This window comes from Neovison vison, chromosome 14, assembly GCF_020171115.1.
Source record: "Neovison vison isolate M4711 chromosome 14, ASM_NN_V1, whole genome shotgun sequence".
Lineage (NCBI taxonomy): Eukaryota > Metazoa > Chordata > Mammalia > Carnivora > Mustelidae > Neogale > Neogale vison.
This window is the reverse complement of record NC_058104.1, coordinates 664,355-684,860: the sequence shown is the minus strand read 5'-3', so window position 1 is coordinate 684,860 and position 20,506 is coordinate 664,355. Positions and strand designations below refer to the sequence as shown.

Sequence of the window (20,506 nt, the reverse complement as noted above, 5' to 3'; positions counted from 1 at the left end):
AGTAGTAGCCTGGTGTGGGCCCTGGATTACCTTCCATTGACTATTTTTGGGTATAGAGATTTTCCCTCATCGTTAACAAGCCCGTCCTGTGTGTTTCTAATACATCCTCGCTCCTGAGCTGCGTGAGTCTCTTGGTCTGGGTAGACTGGAGTTACGGATGCTGTCGGAGTTCATGCTAGCAGAAGGCTGAACATCTCTTTATCCTTTGCTGCCTATTTGACTGCACGGTCTGCTAAGTTGTTGCCTTAAGATTCTAAGATCATATCCTTTCGATGTCCTCTGAGGTGAATCATGGCTCAGTCCTTGGGCAGGGGTACAGCCTTAAGAAGGGTCATGATTGGGGCGCCTGGGTGGCTCAGTGGGTTAAAGCCTCTGCCTTCGGCTCAGGTCTTGATCCCAGGGTCCTGGGATTGAGCCCCGCATCGGGCTCTCTGCTCAGCGGGGAGCCTGCTTCCCCCTTTCTCTGCCTACTTGTGATCTCTGTCAAATAAATAAATAAAATCTTTAAAAAAAAAAAAAGGGTCATGATTTCGGGCCTGTATTTGACTGGGGAGTCACAGCTTGATAGTGATCCCCTTTCCTTCCCGATAGCTCCACGGGCATGTCATGCTGGGAGGGCATGTTTGGAGTCTGTAAGTGTTGATTTTTAAACCTTTAACCAGTTGAGGAGCACGGGTGAGCGCTATTATTTCAGCCTTTTTGGCAAAAGTTTTTTTTTTTTTTTTTTTAAAGATTCCATTTATCCATTTGACAGAGAGAGAGGAGGAAGCAGGCTCCCCGCTGAGCAGAGAGCCCGATGCGGGGCTTGATCCCAGGACCCTGGGACCATGACCTGAGCTGAAGGCAGAGGCTCAACCCACTGAGCTGCCCTGGCGCCCCTGTGTAGAAGTATTTATTAAAAAGTATTAAAAAGTGTTATTTATTAAAAAGTATTTATTATAAAAAGTATTTATTAAAAAGTGTATTTATTAAAAAGTGCCACAGACAAACTGTGGCATACGAAGCCTCTCTTTCTCCCTCATCCGCGAAGCTGCTGCCGCCAGTAGGCCAGTCACCATCTGCACTTTCAGTGGGGAATTCTTTTCACTCTGGCCCGCTAGCATGGACAAAACCAGTGACCTCTGAGCAGCTGTGTTCCGTACAAGTACGACGGTCAGGTGCTGGCATTGGAGAAGCTGGGTTTAAAGCTCACAAGTTGTGAGTGTTCCTTCAGGTGTATCCGAAAGCATAGCCTGGTGTTTAGGAAGGCGGCCTTCCGCCACCCGTTGGTGGCCCTCGGTCTCTAAGACACTCCGGACCTGTTGCGAAGTCATCACTGTCAGGGACTGTCCCGCTCTGAGCTTTGAGGCCTCTCCTGCCAGGAGGGCTGTGGCAGCCACCGCGCAAAGACAATCCGGCCACCCTTGGCTCCACTGTCACGTGACTCTGAAAAACCACCTGCTGGCCTTGCTTCATTGCCTTTTTGCATGAGAGCTCCCAGGGCTCGGCTCTGCTTTTCTACATACAGAGTGAAAGGTTTTCCCCAACTCGGGAACGCCAGAGCTGGAGCTGACGGGAGTTGGGCTTGTAACGTTTGAACGGCCGCGTGCTGAGCTTCAGTCCGGAGCAAGGATTCCTCATCTGGGCCGTGAGCGGGTCATGCAGGGGTTTGGCTAAGAGTCCAAGCCTGGATGCACACGCGGCGGAACCTGCCGTGCCTAGAAAAGCATGGGTGGTTCTTCCACAGTCGGAGGCTCAAGTTCCGGCATGGCCCTTTTTCCGTCAGTGGCTAGAACAGGGTGACCTGGTGTGTTAGTTCATGCCCTGAATAGCGCACCTTTTGTAGAGATATTTGTGCCTTTATAGGGGATGCACGATACCCTCTTTCCGCCAAGAAACTAAGTAAGGTTATAGAATCTTTATCAGTGGTCTCCTCTGTGGGACCGCAGGTCAGAGTGCCGTGGGCATGTTGAATCACTGTCCCTTCAGACGAGGGCATCTCACCGAGATCTTTGCTGAGTGCGGCTCCGAGTAGGTGAGGACTGTTTCTGCATCCCTGTGGCAAGGCCGTCCAGGTTAATTGAGCAGCCTGTGGCCTTGAAGGTGAGGTCCACGCAAAGGCAGACAGCGGCTGCGTCTCCTCCCTTAGTGGGATGCAAAACCAGGCGTCTTCTTAGTTACATCCCGTAACCCCGTCGGCGCCACCAGGGACACGGCATACCGGCATGGACAGGCGCTACTGCCGCATTCACAGCTCTCAGGTCTTGGACCATCCAGTAGTCCCCATTTGGCTTTTTTTACCGGTGAAACTGGGGTGTTCTAAGGAGACTGACAAGGCTTTAAAATGCCAAGTCTGAGAAACTTACCAGTAAGCAGTTGTAAGCCAACTTCGGCTTCGGGCCTCGGGTTTGAGGGGTTTTGGTTTTATGCCGCGTGCGGGTTGGGTCCTTGAGGACCGCCTTGACGGGCTGGGCTGTGAGAGCCCGTCCTGGGGTATCCCAGTCCCAGACCTGTGGGCTTCCTTCCTTCCAGACACTGGAAGTAGGGGTAGTAGGGTATGGCCTGAGCTCTCTAGACATTAGAGAAACAAGCTGTTGTCCTCTGTAGGAAGAGTGCAACGGCCCCCGGTTTATCCATGAAGTCTCGTCCCGTGATGGGTGGGACCCGACGGAAGGACCGGAAAACCTGAGCCACCAGCCGGTTCTTGTGCCTGCAGGTTCCAGGCACTGTCTGGCGGCATGTCTCAGTTTCTCCTTCTGTGCCAGCAACTGTAAGGTTAGAAGGACGGGTGGGGCCAGAGTGCTGAGGAGGGCCAGAGCCCGTGGCTCCTGCATCTGTAAGAAAACTAGTCAACTCACCTCCCACGTCCAGTGTGACCCGGGGCTCGGTCGTCTTGATGGCAGAGGGAGCTGGACCAGCCGCAGGGCCCCATCCTGCCAGCTTCTCCAGCTCCGGATCTCGGGCGGGGAAGTGAGTCCTGTCTCCCTCTCTCTGGAGAGAAGGACGGTCTCTCTTCCAGTATCCTGTTTCTTTACAGACTGCGCATGGCCCTGGTGGAGGGCGTGTGGTCACACCGTCTTTGCTCCCATGCCCCGTCTGGCCACGCGTATAGCAGGGGACTCACTAGTTCTTTGATACCGGACTTTTCTTTTGCCCCTGGTGAGTCTGGTGCTGCCCGCAGGGGCGGCCGCCGTTGTTGGTTCCTGTACCTTACCCTGCGGTTCAGCCCTGCGGTGCTTTTCTTGCCTTAAGGCCGTGTCTCTGTTACTAAAGATTTCGGTCGCTGCCTCTAGTAGGCGCTGGATGGGAGTTTGAGGGCCTAAAGCCGTTTTAGTTAGTTTTCGACAGATGTCAGGTGCCGACTGGCCTGTAAAACGCGTGTTTAGTCCAGTCATGTCTCAGGCGGGCCGGGGTGCGAGCGGGTGTGTCTGCGGCCGGAGCGGCCCGTCGTCCCTGAAGCAGAGCGGGAGTTCCCAGCAGCTCCTCATGGGACCACCTGAGCGTGATCCAAGTTCACAGAGTTAGGAAACCCTTTTCCGTTCCTTCTGTTAAGCGATCATGAGGTCTCGTTTTTCTCTGCCCAGACTCTCCTCCCAACAGTTCGTGTGGTCCAGCACGAGGGCCAGCGGCGCCCCGGCCGGCAGCGACCCCGATCTCTCACGGCCACTCGTCAGCCCACCCCTGCGCTGCCTCCCAGACTCGTTTCTTCTCAGGGGAGCGATGGCGAGTTAAAGTGATAAATACATCCTTCCAGGTGCCCCCGAACGTAATAGGTATTTCTCGAAGCCTTCAGTAGAGTGAGGAGGATTGTAGAATGTCGTCCTGAGCCAGGTCTGCCGTGGAGGAGGGGATGTGGCCCCTCATTGTGCCACTTCTCCACGAGCACCTTCCCTAGGAGGACGCACCCGACCACCAGCTGGAGCTCCTGGAGGCCGGGAGTCCCGCTCCTGGTCTCTCCAGCGGGGCTGGGGGCAGAGGGGTCTTGGGGTTCGGAAGGAGGAAGGAGAGCAGCAGCGCCAGCGACCTCTCTCTTCGGGCGGGCCGGCCATTCCTCCAGCATCCCGGCTTTGTCGAGCGGAATCGGCCTGTTTAGACAGTCACCATCCAGACTGTCCGTGGCTGGGGGTTTCTGTTAGCCGGGCTGAGGGTGACCTGCTGTACAAGAGGCCCGCAGGCCTGGACCTCGATCTAGGGCCATAAAGGCTTGGACGTATGGGACTTCAGTCCAGTTACCCTTTTCCTCGCAAAAGAGGTCTGACAGATTGAGTGAAACTTAATGTCCCACGTAGGGGCCACTTCTCCTCGTCTCCTGGGGAGTACTGAGGCCGTTCAGGGTTACAGAAGACCACCATTCTTTTTTCCCTCAAATCTTGCAATCCAGATTGTTTCCAGTGGGTCAGAAGGCGCCCCAAAGGAGAATCCGTGGGAGCAGAATTAGAGAATCCCATGTTCCTAGAAAAGTGAGAAGGTCCATTATCACAACCCCCCGACTCCCAGGTCCGTTATCACAGTCGGGTTGGGGGGGACTCCGGGCGGCGTGCCATGCAGGATGCGTCCGAGGTTCCAGGTGTCAAAAGCGACCAGAGGCGTCCCTCACGCAAGACATCGCTCCTGAGCACGAGCCTGCCTTCCAGGAAGGTGTTCCTGCCGTAGATGGCCCCGGAGGGGTGCCGGCGCCCTTCCCCTCCCCCATCTCATCCTGGGCTGCCGATGGGTGCCTGGTGAATGGACTGAAACACCATGCCGCACCGTGCCATCATCTCTCCTGCAGGTTGCATGCTGTCTTGCCATTTTTTTTTTTAATTTTTTTTTTTTTTTTTTATCAGAGAGAGGGAGAGAGAGCAAGCACAGGCAGACAGAATGGCAGGCAGGGGCAGAGGGAGAAGCAGGCTCCCTGCCAAGCAAGGAGCCCGATGCGGGACTTGATCCCAGGACACTGGGATCATGACCTGAGCCGAAGGCAGCTGCTTAACCAACTGAGCCACCCAGGCATCCCTGTTTTGCCATTTTTTAAAAAAAGATTTTATTTTTTTATTTGACAGAGACAGAGATCATAAGCAGGCAGGCAGAGAGAGGAGGAAGCAGGCTCCCTGCTGAGCAGAGGGCTTGATCCCAGGACCCTGAGAGCATGATCTGAGTGGAAGGCAGAGTCTCAACCCACTGAGCTCCCCAGGCACCTCTGTCTTGCCATTTTAACCCATGGAAGATACTAGAAAAGTTTGGCAAGGGGAAATTACCCAATTTTGTAGCTTTAAGTTCTTAGTAGAGGACACTGAGAAGAAACAGTAAAGACTGAAGTCCACCATGGTCTAAGCGACATTCCAGTACACATAGTTCCTACAGCCAACTTCCTAGGAAATGGTCCGGTTGGGTTTTAATTCAGTTGGGTACTGGTTTCGCCGGCTCCCAGTGGAGGTCCCGCGGCCAGAAGCACTAGACCAGGGATGTGGAGGGGATCACATTAGATCAGTCAAGAGGAAACCTCACACAGACTCCTAAGATTGGCAGGTGTCCTGGTGACTTAGGTGGCTGTCCCGTGCCCAAGACAGACAGGAACGGAGAGAGGGCATCCAGTTCTGGGTCTCGTTACCATTCCGGCTGGGGTACTGACTTCCAGCCAAAAGGTAGGCATTCTCCTCCCCCTGGAGCAGCCACGGGCTAAAGAACTCCAGCCTGAGCAGTCGACATGCAAGTGTTCCAGTAAGACCGCCCTCCTTGAAGAGCCTCTGAAATGAGACTAAAGGAAGAGGAGACAATGCACTTGCCGATTTTGCCCGGAAACTCAGAATCCGATGTAAAGACTCACAGCCCCACATTCCGGCACCAAATGATTAAGTCTTAGGAGATAGATGAGGTTCGGAGCCGATGACCAGGAAATAATTTTTTTTTTTTAGATTTTATTTATTTGACAGACAGAGATCACAAGCAGGCAGAGAAGCAGGCAGAGAGAGGAGGAAGCAGGCTCCCTGCCGAGCAGAGAGCCCGATGCGGGGCTGATACCATGACCCTGGGATCATGACCTGAGCCTAAGGCAGAGGCTTTAACCCACTGAGCCACCCAGGCGCCCCCCCAGGAAAGAATTCTTGAGACGTCTTTGGTGCAGAATGGTGACTTATTAAAACACGGGGACAGGACCCGTGGGCAGGTCGGGACCCCTGCTGCCCCGGGGCTGTGCCCTTATGTCGCCGCCAGTGTGACGAATCGACCAGGGTAACCGAGGGGGCTAAGAGGATGATGAAAAAAAGTTAAGAGACAAAGAGATGGGGGCAGGAGGGACACTGAAGAGGATGTCCAACAGTGCCGGATTTATTCCACGTCTTACAAGCATTTATAAGGCAAACCAGAATAGGAGGAGCATTACATCAGTGCCTAGTCAGATGACCGCAAGTCCCTATAACAAGTTTACATTAACTACAAGCCAACCTCGTGAGCCCAGGTAGTTTAGCAGGACAATCAACCAGGGAGTGGATCACGGGAGGTACAGAACAGCACGGATTAACTAAGAACTCAGGACTCTGGCCACATTGTTCCCTACTGCCGGGATAGTGTGTGTGGGAAGTCACGTAGGCGAGCGCACCACACGTAGCACAGACCCTTTCTCAGTGCACTCAACTTTCCCGTCCTTAACCTCGTCAAGGTGTCCGGACTTTGAAGGAGACACAAGTCAGGGCCTGGTTTGGTCCTCGACTCCAGCCGTGCCGTGGCCTCCAACATCCTTACATGCTTGCAAGTTGGGAGCGGGTCAGGGATGGCGTAAGACTCTGAGGAGTTTTGGAAGCAAGGTTTCCAGGACCTCGAGGGGCTGGCTGTTGTTGGGAAAAAGGTTTTTCATCCCTGGTAATAAAACCTGTGTCCGGAGACCCTTCAGATGTGTGTCAGTGGGCCATATACTTGGGGGGTGGTGGCTGCCAACGCGGATCTTGGAGGGTTTAGAGATAGTTTCCAAAGGAATTGTTAAAGCAGACTTCAGGATCCTGGTTGGGGGTAGGGGTTGGTCAGGCTAGGATTGCCCTTTGCCTTTAGCAGAGCCTTAAGGGGGAGGCAGTTGAGTCCCTAGAGGAATGTCATGCTGCCTACTTCTAGGGCCTGTCAGTGGGTAGGAAATTCAGTAATTTTTCTTCTGCTTCTGTTTCCCACATCACATAGTTTGGCTATTGTGGACATTTCTGCTATAAACGTTCTGGTGCACATGCCCCTTCGGGTCACTATGTTTGTATCTTTAGGGTAAATATCCAGTAGTGCGATTGCTGGGTCGTAGGGCAGCTCTGTTTTCAACTTTTTGAGGAAGCTCTGTGCTGTTTTCTAGAGTGGCCGCACCAGCTTGCGTTCCCCCAACAGGGTAGGAGGGTTCCCCTTTCTCCGCATCCTCTCCAGCACCTGTTGTTTCCTGACTTGTTAATTTTAGCCATTCTGACTGGTGTGTGGTGGTATCTCATTGTGGGTTTGATTTGTATTTCCCTGATGCCGAGTGATGTGGAGCACTTTCTCATGTGTCTGTGGGCCATCTGGATGTCTTCTTTGCAGAAATGTCTGTTCATGTTTTTGGCCATTTCTTGATTGGATTATTTGTTCTTTGGGTGTTGAGTTTGATAAGTTCTTTATAGATTTTGGATAGTAGCCTCTTATCTGATATGTCATTTGCAGATATTTTCTCCCATTCTGTCAATTGTCTTTTGGTTTTGTTGACTGTCTCCTTTGCTGTGCAAAAGCTTTTAATCCTGATGAAGTCCCAGTAGTTCATTTTTGCCCTTGCTTCCCTTGCCTTTGGCAATGTTTCTGGGAAGATGTTGCTGCAGCTGAGGTCCTTCATCCATTTTGAGTCTATTTTTTGTGTGTGGTGTAAGGACATGGTCCAGTTTTGTTCTTCTGCATGTGGCTGTCCCGTTTTCCCAACACTATTTGTTGAAGAGACTTTTTTTTTTTTTAAAGATTTTATTTATTTATTTGACAGAGAGAGATTACAAGTAGGCAGAGAGGCAGGCAGAGAGAGAGGAGGAAGCAGGCTCCCCGCTGAGCAGAGAGCCCGATGCGGGACTCGATCCCAGGACCCTGAGATCATGACCTGAGCCGAAGGCAGCGGCTCAACCCACTGAGCCACCCAGGCGCCCCTTGAAGAGACTTTTTTCCACTGGACATCCTTTCCTGCTTTGTTGAAGATTAGTTGACCATAGAGTTGAAGGTCCATTTTAGGGCTCTCTATCCTGTTCCATTGATCTGTGTGTCTGTTTTTGTGCCAATACCATACTTTCTTGATGATGACAGCTTTGTAATAGAGCTTGAGGGCTGGAAGTGTAATGCTGCTAACTTTGGCTTTCTTTTGCAACATTCAATATTTGGGGTCTTTTCTGGTTCCATATATGTTTTAGAATTATTTGTTCCGTATCTTTGAAAAACATTGATGGTGTTTTGATAGGGATTGCGTTAAATGTGTAGATTGGTTTAGGTAGCATAGACATCTTCACAATATTTGTCCTTCCAATCCATGAGCATGGAACGTTTTTCCATTTCTTTGTGTGTCTTCCTCAATTTCTTTCATGAGTACTTGATAGTTTTCTGAGTAGAGATTCTTTGCCTTCTATTTTTAAGAAGATTTTATTTTTATTTATTTGACAGACAGAGATCACAAGTAGGGAGAGAGGCAGGCAGAGAGAGCAGGGGAAGCAGGGTCCCTGTTGAGCAGAGAGCCTGATGCCGGCCTTGATCCCAGGACCCTGAGATCATGACCTGAGCTGAAGGCAGAGGCTTAACCCACTGAGCCACTCAGGAGCTCCTTGCTCTTTTTCTCTTTGGTTAGGCTTATTCCTAGGAATCTTATGGTTTTGGGTGCAACTGTAAATGGGATCGACTCCTTAATTTCTCTTTCTTCTGTCTTGCTGTTGGTATATAGAAGTGCAACTGACTTCTGTGCATTGATTTTATATCCTGACACTTTACTGAATTCCTGTACAAGTTCTAGCAGATTTGGAGTGCAGTCTTTTGGGTTTTCCACATGGAGTATCATATCATCTGCAAAGAGTGAGAGTTTGACTCTTGCTTTGCTGATTTGGATGCCTTTCATTTCTTTTTGTTGTCTGATTGCTGAGGCTGGGACTTCTACTACTATGTTGAACAGCAGTGGTGATAGTGGACATCCCTGCCATGTTCTTGACCTTAGAGGAAAAAGCTGTCAGTTTTTCCCCATTGAGAATGATATTGCTGTGGGTTTTTCATAGATGGCCTTGATGATCTTGAGGTATGTACCCTCCATCTCTACACTGTGAAGAGTTTTGATCAGGAAGGGATACTGTACTTGGTCACATGTTTTTTCAGCACCTATTGAGAGTATCATGTGGTTCTTGTTCTTTCTTTTATAAATGTATTGTATCACATTGATCGATTTGCGGATGTTGAACCAACCTTGCAGCCCTGGAATAAATCCCATTTGGTCGTGGTGAATTATCCTTTTAATGCCCTGTTGGATCCTATTGGCTAGTATTTTGGTGAGAATTTTCGCATCTGTGTTCGTCAAGGATATTGGTCTTTAATTCTCTTTTTGATGGGTTCTTTGTCTGGTTTGGGGATCAGGGTAATTCTGGACTCGTAAAATGAGTTTTGAAGTTTTCCTTCCATTTCTGTTTTTTGGAACAGTTTCAGAACAGATACTCATTATCCTTAAAATGTTTGGTAGAATTCCCCTGGGAAGCCGTCTGGCCCTGGGCTCTTGTTTGTTGGGAGGTTTTTGATGACTGCTTCAATGTCCTTACTGGTTATGGGTCTGTTCAGGTTTTCTATTTCTTCCTGGTTCAGTTGTGGTAGTTTATAGGTCTCTAGGAATGCATCTATTTCTTCTAGATTGTCAGGTTTGCTGGCGTATGGTTGCTCATAATATGTTCTTTTTGTTTATTTATTTATTTATTAATTTATTTGACAGACAGAGATCACAAGTAGGCAGAGAGGCAGGCAGAGAGAGAGGAAGGAAAGCAGGTTCCCTGCTGAGCAGAGAGCCCGATGTGGGGCTCGATCCCAGGACTCTGGGATCATGACCTGAGCCGAAGGCAGAGGCTTTAACCCACTGAGCCACCCAGGCTCCCCTTTCATAAATATTTTTAACATCTTTTTTCCCCAACTGAAAAAACAGAGTGGACAGCATAAACATGGTTTAGTAGATTACATTCAGGGCTTGGGGAAAATGACCAGCTAAGCACTCCCTGCTCAGCGGGGAGTCTGCTTCTTCCTCTCCGTCTGCTCACCCCACATTTGCGTTTTCTTGCAAATAAATAAAATATTTTTAAAAATTACCCAACAAAAATATAAAGGCTTTCAAAACAGCTGTAAGGGTTGAATTTTAAATTATTCTGTGATTTTTAAATGGGCCTCATTGGTTCGCGATGTATCGGAGGTCAAGCTGTTTCTCTCCAGAGCCTGAGACGTGTATGGTGCACAGAAGTTACGTCTCTGGCTGCTTCCACCTCACAGGAATGTTCCTTCAGAAAGCAAAGCTAATCTTCGCTGGCCTGATTTATGAGGTTTTTAGTGTGGCTGTTTACAAAGATGTAAAAAGAAGGACCGAGAACACTGCCGGGTTCTTGGGTGGCGCTCTGCTGCTGGGGGCGCAGGGCTCCGTGGGGTGCCCGTCTGGGCTAGGTGCGTCCTGGCTGATTCAGAAGGTCTAGAGACAGTTTCTTCAGGACTGTCTGTCCCGGTTTCCAGAATACTTATTCTCAGACCAAGCGCCGACGTGACTGCACAGGCGCGCTCTCTGCAGGTGTTGGGAGGACACGGCCCGGAGCCTTGCAGGGCGGAGGGGGGGGGGAGGCCCCGGCGCTACCCCTCGTCTGTTCTCAGTGGGGCGGCCGCGGCTGCTCTCCTTCTCTCGGAGGCTCTCAGTGAGGTTTTCTCACCAGAGTTAGTCTTTGCTGAGAGACAGCTCGCGTCTGGAATAATCAGTTGCAGACTGAAGGGTTCAGATGTGTGACTACGCGCACGTGTGTGACAGTGGCACTGGGTGGTTGTGTGGCTCGCAGTTTCCTACAGAATATTTGGTGGCTTAGTTTCGTGGACCGAAGACAGACGTTCCCCCGTCTCCCACTCCTCCCTGCCGACGTGTGCGTCCCTCAGTGCGAACCGCGGGCTTCCCGCTCGCGGAGTCTGAGGCTGGCTCTAGGGAAGGCAGGCAGGGGCTCTGTCAGGGCTCCCGGATGACCTGAACTGACCCCGAGCCACCCAGTGAGTGGTGCAGGGAACGCGGCCTCGGGTAAACCTCATCTGTTTATTAAGCTTCACTACTTTTTAAAAAAAATTTTTATTTATTATTTATTTGACAGAGACACAGCGGGAAAGGGAGCACAAACAGGGGGAGTGGGAGAGGGAGAAGCAGCTTCCAGCTGAGCAGGGAGCCCGATGCAGGGCTCGATCCCAGGACCCCGGGATCATGACCTGAGCCGAAGGCAGATGGCCAATGACTGAGTCACCCAGGCGCCCCTAAGCTTCACTTTTAAAAAGCCATTAGGATTTCTTCCAAAACAAACCGTTTCACGTGAAAATCTTGGGTTTTATGAAAATAACGTAGTGAGAATTTTCTCTAAGGGAATGATGAAGGTCAAAACTCGAAAGGTCGGAGACCTGGGAGAGGGCCAGTGGTTCTCGGACCGCCTGTCCTTGAAAACATCAAGGGGAACCGAGCACAGCGATGGTAGCGGCTGCGTGACGCGGGCTCTGGTCTCTCGCCGAACTCGGAGAAACCATCTGGAGTACATGAGGCACAGACCAGAGTTGAGGACCATTCTGTGAGGAAATTTCCCTCCGTTCAGTGACACGGGATCTCCTCTGGCAACTAAATCAGAATTTTAAAAGGGAACATTAAGTTAATCAAGGATTCAAAAGAGCCAAAGGCAGCGACAGGGGCTCAGGCATCCAGCCCGAGCATGGGGCACTTGGGACCGGTCATGGCGGGCGGCGGGTCCCACAGGACTCCATGTGATGCGGCACCCGGAGTTCTCCTACGGATTTCCCACATTTCCCAGAACATGAGCTTCAGTCCTGGTCTTCAGAATGCAAGACTGAGAGTGGCCAGCGGTTTGCCCCGACCGCACTGGGCCCAGGGCTCTGATGTCCTCGGGGAGCAGGGGGAGAACCACAGCTAGCGTGGGGCGGGGACACCCCCGTGCGGGCGTCTGTCTCTGTCTCTTCCGGCGGGGAGCAACGGGGACATGTCGGAGACCTCAGTGTCCTCCAGGCCAGACGGCGCAGTTAGCCAACAGCCGTCGCCCAGACGCAACGAAACCGCTCGTTTTCTATTTGCTTTTTTTGTATTTGCTCGTTTTGTATTTGCCACACCCAGCGTTGGGACCCCGAAACCGAGAGTCGTGCGCTTCTCCAACTGAACCAGCGAGGGGCCCCCCGGTTTCCCTTCTGACCCCTTAGAGCTGAGGTGTTCGAGAAGGAGCGCCACCACCATGCTCTCAAGCCCGGGCAGGTTTCTCAGAAGCCTCCTGCCCACTCCACCGGCTCTAGCCCCCCACAGCTCTGCAGCAGAAAGCGAGGCTTTTCTCCTTCACAGTCTGATCGCAGCGTTTCTGTGACGTCGCTTGCCCTCTTTGTGCTGTGTAGCAACAGCCGGAACGAGAAGCGGACCGAGACGGTCTCCGCGGGCGCAGAGAGGGAGCGCGGGGGGCCGCCAGTGGGCCGGCAGGTCTGTGCACACGGCCTGCGCGGGACACGGCAGCCACGCGCCCCTGCCTGGTTCTTCCCGCTCAGTTCTGTCAAGGACGCGTGTCCTCGCCCTCACAGAGCAGAAGGGCTGATCTGCCCCACCGGCAGCGCACTTTCCCGCGGGGACGCTGTCTACACCAGGCTCGGGGCTGCTGTCCTTCCCCGGGGCCGCCTGCAGAGGGAGATGCTGGGGGCTCTTCCCTGGGGCCCGCTGTCCTGTTGCCCTGACATCCCAGCTGCTGGGTCACCCCCCAGCATCCCTGTCACTGGGGCCCATGACCCTGGGTGGGCTCGTCTAGGCCCAGGCCCCGCGGCGGGACCACGTGCACTGCCGAGGGCCCTGCGGGAGGGGCGGCCTGGCGACTTCTGTGCTGCCTTTTTAATAATAATTTGAGGTTGTTTATTTTTTAAAAGATTTTATTTATTTATTTGACAGATCACAAGTAGGCAGAGAGGCAGGCGGGGGGGGGGGGAAGCAGGCTCCCCGCTGAGCAGAGAGCATGATGTGGGGCTCGATCCCAGGACCCTGGAATCATGACCTGAGCCGAAGGCAGCAGCTTAACCCACTAAGCCACCCATGTGCCCCGAGGTTGTGTTTTTTAAAGACTGTTTTTATTTGTCAGAGAGAGAGGGCGAGAGCGGGGGCACAAACGGGGAGCAACAGAGGGGAAGCAGCTCACGTAGAGGAGGGAGCCCAACGTTGCACTGGATCCAGGACCCCGGGATCATGACCTGAGCCGAAGGCAGTTGCTTCAGCGACCGAGCCACCCTGGCGCCCCTCTTGGCTTCTTCCTACGCAGATGAGGATGTCCACGGCTCTCACAGCCGTGACTATGAACTCGTGAAGCGTGTGCTCTCAGCTCAGCGAGAGGGACCTCCCGTGAGGTCACGCTCCCCACCGCACACAGCTGGGCTCCGCTGATTCGAGCTGTGGGACTCACAGTCGTGTGTTAACTAGGGCCACGCGGCCGCACTCATGCGCTTCTCACGGGACGCCGTGGGCAGGTGTGCACAGACCTCCCAGCCCGCCAGCGAGAGGCCCGTCGGTGGGTCCTCTGTGAGCCCTGGGGGAAAGCAGATGAAGAACATGCTGGTGGCTGCGGCGTGCAGTGCTTGGGCCAGCGTCTGCAGCTCCGGACCGTGGAGCGAGCGGCCTGGCATGCTCCTCCAGATCCCAACCCCAGCCCGCGGTCCTCCCGTGCAGGGCGAGCAAGCATGGCCATCCCGACGCGGGGCCGTGGCTCCCCGGGGGAGGTCTGGAGCTGCTTCAGAGAACCCTCTCCTCAGTCCTCGGCGCATTTCCGGCGAGGTCACCGGTTCAGCTCTGTGGGTCTTGGTGGTGTGCACTGCACCTGTCTCCTTGCTGCCCATGGGCGTCTCTCTCACTGTGGACGTGCCCCCAAGGCACGCGAGTCCTAAAATCCCAAGGCCGGCTCTTCAGTATCGTTCCTCAGAGTTCGTTTGGGGTCAGAGCCCACGGAGTCACTGGGGACACCGGTGTCATAAGGCTTCTCCTCTGCTTTTCTACTAAGCTTTAGGCTTAGCCTCAAACCCATCCAGAGTTCCGCGGTACGTGGTGTAAAGGAAGGTTCCGTGTCATCCTGTGTCCGCTTTCCTCTCCCGGCACCGCTTACTGAGAAGACGGCCCTTTCCCCACTGGGTGGGCCTGACGTCAGGGCGTGGGGACAGACGTCCGGGACTGCGGGCTCCCGGCTGTCCCTGCCTGTGTCCCAGCCTTCCGCGGTGTTTCTCCATGGCCCCGCAGCACAGTTGGGAACCAGGGATTGAGTTTTTCCATTTCATTCTTTTACTCCAAGATAGTTCTGGCTCTTTGGGGTCCTTTAGATTCCATTTTATGATGGGTTTTCCCATTTCTGCAAAGAAACATTACCGAATTTGGTACAGGTTGAATCACATTATTTTGGGCATTTGTCATATTTTAGGATTGAGGTTTCCTTCCCGCAAATACAGGCTTCTGTCCGTGCGTCTCTGGTTGCGTCCGCGGGGTCCACGCTCTGCCACGCGGAACTGCGTGTCGTGATTCCTGGATGGTTAGTGGAGGGAAACACTCCGGCGTCCGCAGTGTTGTGTCCTGAGACATTGTGAACGGGCTTGGGGACTCCGTCGTGGCCATGTCACTGTATTTCTTCTTTTCCAGTTCAGATGCCTTTTCTTTCTCTGGTGCCCGACTGCTCCGGTGGGAACGGGCACGCGGGGCCGGAGCAGGCAGGACTGCGCGAAGCCGAGAGGCAGCGCGGGGGTCTCGTGCCGTGTGTCTCCGGCAGGACGCGCGCTGTGGGGTCTGCCTAGGTGGCCTCTGTCGTGGTGCCGCCTTCCTGCTCTTCCATGCTTGCGGCTGCTGTGTCGTCCCCGTGCTACCCCGGCGGCTCAGTGCAGGCACCCCTGCAGTGGACGAGCCCCTGGGATGGAGGGATGGACTGTGGCCCCCGGCCTGCTGTCGGAGGACATCGGCGGTGTTTTCGGTGAGGGCTCTCCACACTCGTGCTCATCGTAGATCTCCGTGACTTTGGTGCTGCAGGGACGCTGGCCCCGGAGGCTCTGGGGATGCGTGGGGAGGACAGAGTGGCTGTGTCTCCAGGATCGTGTGCATGTCACACAGATCGGCTGCTGGGTCGGCTGCCAGCGGGCGCTTCTCCCGGCATCTCATGTCTGCAGACCCGGCCGTGTCCCCTCCATCCCGCCCGACTGGAGGAGCCGCGGCAGTGGGCTGGCGGTCCGGCTGAAAACCATGCAGTCTGCTGGGCTCTGTGAAGAACAGTGTCGCGTTTGCCAGCTTCTCTCCGGCCTCTGCCCCGTCTGTCTCTCCTGTCACTAGTGTGCGTCTGCTGAGCCCCTGGGTCTAGTCTCCAATGCCGTGAAGACACAGGCTCTGCTCGTGGCCTGAGTTGGAGCCGCACCCATGAGCGCTGGAGGCCTGTGGTCCAGGCTTCGTGTTAGGGCTTTTCGATTTCCCTTGTGACTTCCCGTGGGCCGCGGTGGAGGCGGCTTTCCAGAGCTCTTTGAGCTCCATCTGCCGGGGCCGTGGCTAGAGCATCCGCGTCTCCGATGACCCCGCGACCCCGCACGGGGCCTTCCCCACAGCCAGTGCAGCCCTCGGGAGAGCACGGCCTCCCCGGAATGGCCCGGCCTGGCCCGGCAGCTTCTCTGTTCCTCGTTGCTCTGTTGACATTTTCTTCCAGGCGACAGGCTCGATGTCACTCCTCTTCCACGTGTGCCTCTCCCTCGTCTGTCTTCTCTGGAAACTGCAGGGGTTAAGGACCTCGGACACCATTAAGTTCTGAGTTTTCCTTTATGCCCTACATGTACTTGGGTTGGCTCCGCCCTCCCCCAGCCTGGACACTGGCCCTGCAGGCAACCCCGTTGGACACGGGGCGCCCCCAGCAGAGGCCAGTGCCGACGTGTCTTTGAGTGACCATCACGGGACCCTGTCGGCCGTGCACTCACGCGTCCCGGAGAAGAGCACAGACCTCGTTCCATCTGGAGGGGCGCCCCGGGCCGTCGTCACTCCGTCCCCATCGGGGAGGGCTGTTCCAGACGCACCACCGCCGCCTTCCACGGGGCTGTGCGGTTGGGGTCAGAGCCTTGCCCGCCCGTGCTGCGGGCTTCACGGCTTCTCTCCGGCTGTGCCCGGGGCTCGCTGTGGCCGTTTGCTGGCACTCCGTGCTCTCACCGGCCCATCCTGCAAACCCCTTACCGGCCTCTGGCTCCAGCGTGCCTCTCCCGGCACCTTCCTATAGTGTGGGTCTTTGTCCTCCCGTTCTTGGAGCTTATTTAAGACCGTTTGGAAGTCTCCTAAGTCCAGCGTCTGGCTGCTCCCGGGAGGGTTCTGTCCCTCTTCCCTTGGGTGTGGCCATGTGGCCACGCTGTCCTGGCGTGTCCCGTGTGAATCGGGACGCCCGGGCGGGCGCTGGGTGCACAGCTGGGTCCGTGGCTCTGTGCTCCAGAGCCTCCCGTAAGGCCGGGTCTCCTGGCTTCTGGCTCTTTGTCCAGTACCCACGCTCCCTTTCCCAGGGCCACTCATCCCGCGGACGCGCCCGCCTGCCCGCCCCATGCCGCACTCAGCCGGTCTGCTCTCTTCCAGGGCCCGCGCATCTCTCCAGGCTTTCCGGCAAGTGCTTCAGCCTGCTGGAGTCCACGTAAGTGAGCTGGGTGCCGGCGGGGGCGGCTGCAGGGACCCCCCCTGACGCGCCTGTGCCCCCAGGTACAAGTACGAGTTCTGCCCGTTCCACAACGTGACGCAGCACGAGCAGACCTTCCGCTGGAACGCCTACAGCGGGATCCTGGGGTGAGCAGGGGGCCCCGGGCCAGCGCCCCCCCCCCACTCCCACCCCGCCTCACGCGTTCCGTTCGCCCTCAGCATCTGGCATGAGTGGGAAATCGTCAACAGCACCTTCCGGGCCATGTGGATGCGTGACGGCGATTCGTGCCGCACCCGGAACCGGCAGAGCAAGGTGGGACCGTGGGGAAGGGTCTGAGGGCGTGGGCACTGCCCCCCCCAGCCTGCCCACCAGCTGTCCCCGCAGGTGGAGCTGACCTGTGGAAAAAGCCACCGCCTGGCCCATGTGTCCGAGCCGAGCACTTGCGTCTATGCGCTGACATTTGAGACGCCTCTGGTCTGCCACCCACATTCGTTGTTAGGTAGGACCCCCCAGCCGGCCGGGCAGCGTGGGGGGGGGTAGGAGCGCGGCTCAGCCGGCTTCTGCTGGACCCTAGTGTACCCTGCACTGCCTCCGGCCCTGCAGCAGCGGTGGGACCAGGCGGAGCAGGACCTGGCCGACGAGCTCATCACAGCACAGGTGAGGTGTGGGGCGGGCACCCCCTCCCCTGGGCACAGTGCAGCCTGGAGCTGGCTCTTCCCTCCTCCCCCCATCCCCAGGGCTACAGCAAGGTGCTCCGAGCACTTTTTGAGGACGCCGGCTACCTACGGCCTCTAGAAGAAGGAGAGTCAGCGCAGGAAGGAGCGGTCAAGGACCCAGTGTTCCAGACCTTAGAGAGCTGCAGTGAGGTAGGGAAAGGGCAGGGCGGCCAGCCCCAAGATGGCCCCCAGCAATGCGCTGCACCCCTGCCCTTGGGGCTCGTCTGTCACAGGCACACAGAGAGCTGGTGAAGGAGCTGCGGAGACTGCAGAGTGTGCTGACGCAGCACGGCGTCCCCTACGCCAGGCCCGCGGGTGAGTCATGCCCCTTGCGGGGCCCTGGCCCCATGTGGGACCTGCGGCCTGCGGGCCAGGCCCTGTGCTGACTCCTGCCACTTGCTGTTCTGGCAGGAACTCCCAGCTCCGAGCACGTGGGCCCCAAGACACCCACAGACGGGACAGCAGAGCAGCTACGAGGCGACCCAGGACTGCGTGGGAACACCTTGTGACCCGAGACAGGCCGAGGGCATCCCTACACCCGCGGGGAGGGGGGCAGGAGGGAGCCGCTTCCTCTGGGGCCCAGGAGGCGCTCAGGCTTGGCTCAGAGAGGCAGACAGAATAAAGACTCAAAGTTTTAATTAATTCCTGTACTGATAAAAATAATTCCATGGATTCTGTAAACCGCTGCATAAATGCTATAGTGTAAAAAACTTTAAACAAGTGTTAACTCGGAACAATTCACTACAAGTAAATGATTATACATTATAAATACTACTTTCTGGGTTAAAGTTCCATTCCGGTAACGTTCTCCTCTAACACTTAGAATGTAAGCAGAGGCTTCCCTGAAGCCACCCACCAAGTGAGGTCTCCTGTGGCCCCAGTTACGCCAGCCGCGGAGGCGGGACGTGGCCACGACCACGGGCGCCGAGAGGCGGGAGCAGCTACACCCAGCACCGTGGCCATCCACCTGCAGGTTAGCCGAGGCTCCCCACCCAGGGCGGGAAGGACCCCAACAGGCAGTCCCCCAGGGGCCTACTCGGGGGGGGGGGGTTCTCTGGGTCCCCATGGCTCCTGTCTTGCCCACCGCAGGGCAAGAACCAACCAGAGCAACTTTTACAGGCTTCAAGCTGAACTGCCTGCCCTTAGTCCACACTTTGAAAAGGTCTAGACTAGGTACTGATAATAAACATTGTCCTGTTTCCCAAAAATGACCAAAGGCCTAAAATGGGAAACGATGCATAAATATTAATAAAAATAAAGAATTTTAAACGGTGATAACAGTAGCACAAAATATACGTAATTTCTAAGAGCTAATAAATCATCACTGTCATTAAAAACAAAGTAGATTCACTAAAACCAAGTCAACAGTTACCTTCGTAGCGGGCCAGCTGCGGAACATCACGTGGAGCCGCCCTGGAAGTGAGAGCTATCGGTATGTCCTAAGTTAAGAAAGGTTTTCAACCTCTTACTCTAGTAAATATTTGGTTACTGATAAGAATTTTCACCGAGCCGCTTACAAAATGCTATGAAAAGTCTTTGGCAAAGCCACATGTGGGCCCAGACCTCGGGGCCAGAGGGGCCGCACCTGTTCCCGCTGCCCTCTACGGCGTTGCGAGGACGACAAAGTCTGGGCCAACTACACACATCCTCTGCTTCTCCCCAGATTTCTAGGAAAACGACCCAGCGTGGACCAGAGAAAATTCAGGTCGTCCCCAAAACCACACCAGCTCTCAGGAGCATTTTTGCCAGGGCCAGGTGGCTGGGCTCTCCCTGCAAGCCTGGGGTCACCTGAGTGACCCTGGTGACCCCCTGGGCTACGCCAGAGCAGGGGGCGAGTCTCTGGCCTCAGGCCGCCCAATGGGGGGCCCGGCAGGCTCCCGGGGCTGCAGAGGCTCAGGGACGGCTTTGCAAGATGAATGTGAGAGCCTCTGCCATCAGGCCCCTGGGAGTGACAAGCCCGAGGGAAGGGCCTCGTTCGCCCCTCGTGTGAGGCTCAGGCACTTAGACAAGCGGCTGCGGGTCCCGGAGCGCGATCGGGGCTCGGCGCCTGGTGCCACTGCACGCTCCTGGCCTAGAAAACCAGTTAGCAAGCATGCACAGGGTGAGGGTCCTTCCGCAGACTGTCTTTCGGCATCACCGCTACAGATAGTTTGCACTTAACTGGAAAACTAAAAAAATTAGGCATTTCTCACTACTAGATAAACGCTCATTTCATAAGTACTCATTTCAGAATAGGAAATCTAAGAGCTTAACCATACCACGGGTTAATGAACGGACAGGAAATGGTGTAAGTTCACAGTCCACATATAAAGCTTCGCATTATCGCGTATTAAAAAACCACAAACCTAGAAAGCAGCTTACAGCAACTCAGAGTGTGTAACGCCCCCAGTTTACAAAGTGCTTGGCAAGGTCACCTGCGTCATTCCTGAGCCCGTGGGGCCGGCTGGGCCGGCTCTGGGGGGGTACACCCCTGAGGCTGGAGAGGCGGCAGCCGCAGCCCAGGCCGTGAACACAGGAACAGTCACCACGGGAGGGGCTGGCCCTCACAGTAGGGGCAGGGGGGCGCGCCCGCAGTGCACGACTCACAGAGCACGCGGTGCTGGCAGGGCTGGAGGACCGCACCATGGGCGCGCTCCCGGCACACGGCGCACTGCTTGGCTCGCAGCTGGAAGATCACCTGTGGGGTGAGATGCGACCGGTCGGCGGGGGGATCGGCAGCCTGCTGCAGCCAAACCAAGGCCCCAGGAAAACCACGGATGGGGCCTCCATGGGACGTCGGAGAAGGTGGCCCCGGCTGCAGAGTCAGGGCTGGGGAACCCCTCACAAGACCCGGGAGCTGAGCGGCTGCACGGGCACGGAAGGGGACAGCCCCACAGGTGGCCACCTTGAGGGACCAGGACCACATGGAGGCCCCAACCGCGCCCTATGGCCAGCAGACCTGAGGGGCTGGGCTCGTGGGCA

At 55.3% G+C, this 20,506-nt stretch overlaps 2 protein-coding genes across 5 annotated transcripts in view; one reads left to right on the top strand and one right to left on the bottom strand.

Annotated features, from left to right (window-relative positions):
• GNPTG (N-acetylglucosamine-1-phosphate transferase subunit gamma) overlaps window positions 1–18,319 on the top strand; it is a 28,585-nt gene extending 10,266 nt beyond the window's left edge. The window contains exons 4-11 of the mRNA XM_044233614.1: window positions 16,772–16,826; window positions 16,892–16,975; window positions 17,048–17,141; window positions 17,214–17,328; window positions 17,404–17,486; window positions 17,567–17,695; window positions 17,779–17,860; window positions 17,957–18,319. Of these exons, the coding sequence (XP_044089549.1) occupies window positions 16,772–16,826; window positions 16,892–16,975; window positions 17,048–17,141; window positions 17,214–17,328; window positions 17,404–17,486; window positions 17,567–17,695; window positions 17,779–17,860; window positions 17,957–18,054 (740 nt within the window). The 3' untranslated portion in view covers window positions 18,055–18,319. The remainder of the gene's footprint in view (window positions 1–16,771; window positions 16,827–16,891; window positions 16,976–17,047; window positions 17,142–17,213; window positions 17,329–17,403; window positions 17,487–17,566; window positions 17,696–17,778; window positions 17,861–17,956) is intronic.
• The window catches only part of UNKL (unk like zinc finger), a 41,595-nt gene continuing 32,507 nt past the window's right edge, over window positions 11,419–20,506 (bottom strand). For 2 of the 4 annotated variants that reach the window (XM_044233610.1, XM_044233611.1), the window contains exons 15-16: window positions 20,132–20,222; window positions 11,419–11,791 (exon numbers count right to left, since the gene is read on the bottom strand). In XM_044233610.1, the coding sequence (XP_044089545.1) occupies window positions 11,511–11,791; window positions 20,132–20,222 (372 nt within the window). In that variant the 3' untranslated portion in view covers window positions 11,419–11,510. Of the gene's footprint in view, window positions 11,792–18,164; window positions 20,223–20,506 lie in introns of those variants that run through there. The other 2 variants (XM_044233613.1, XM_044233612.1) reach the window with 2 other exon arrangements.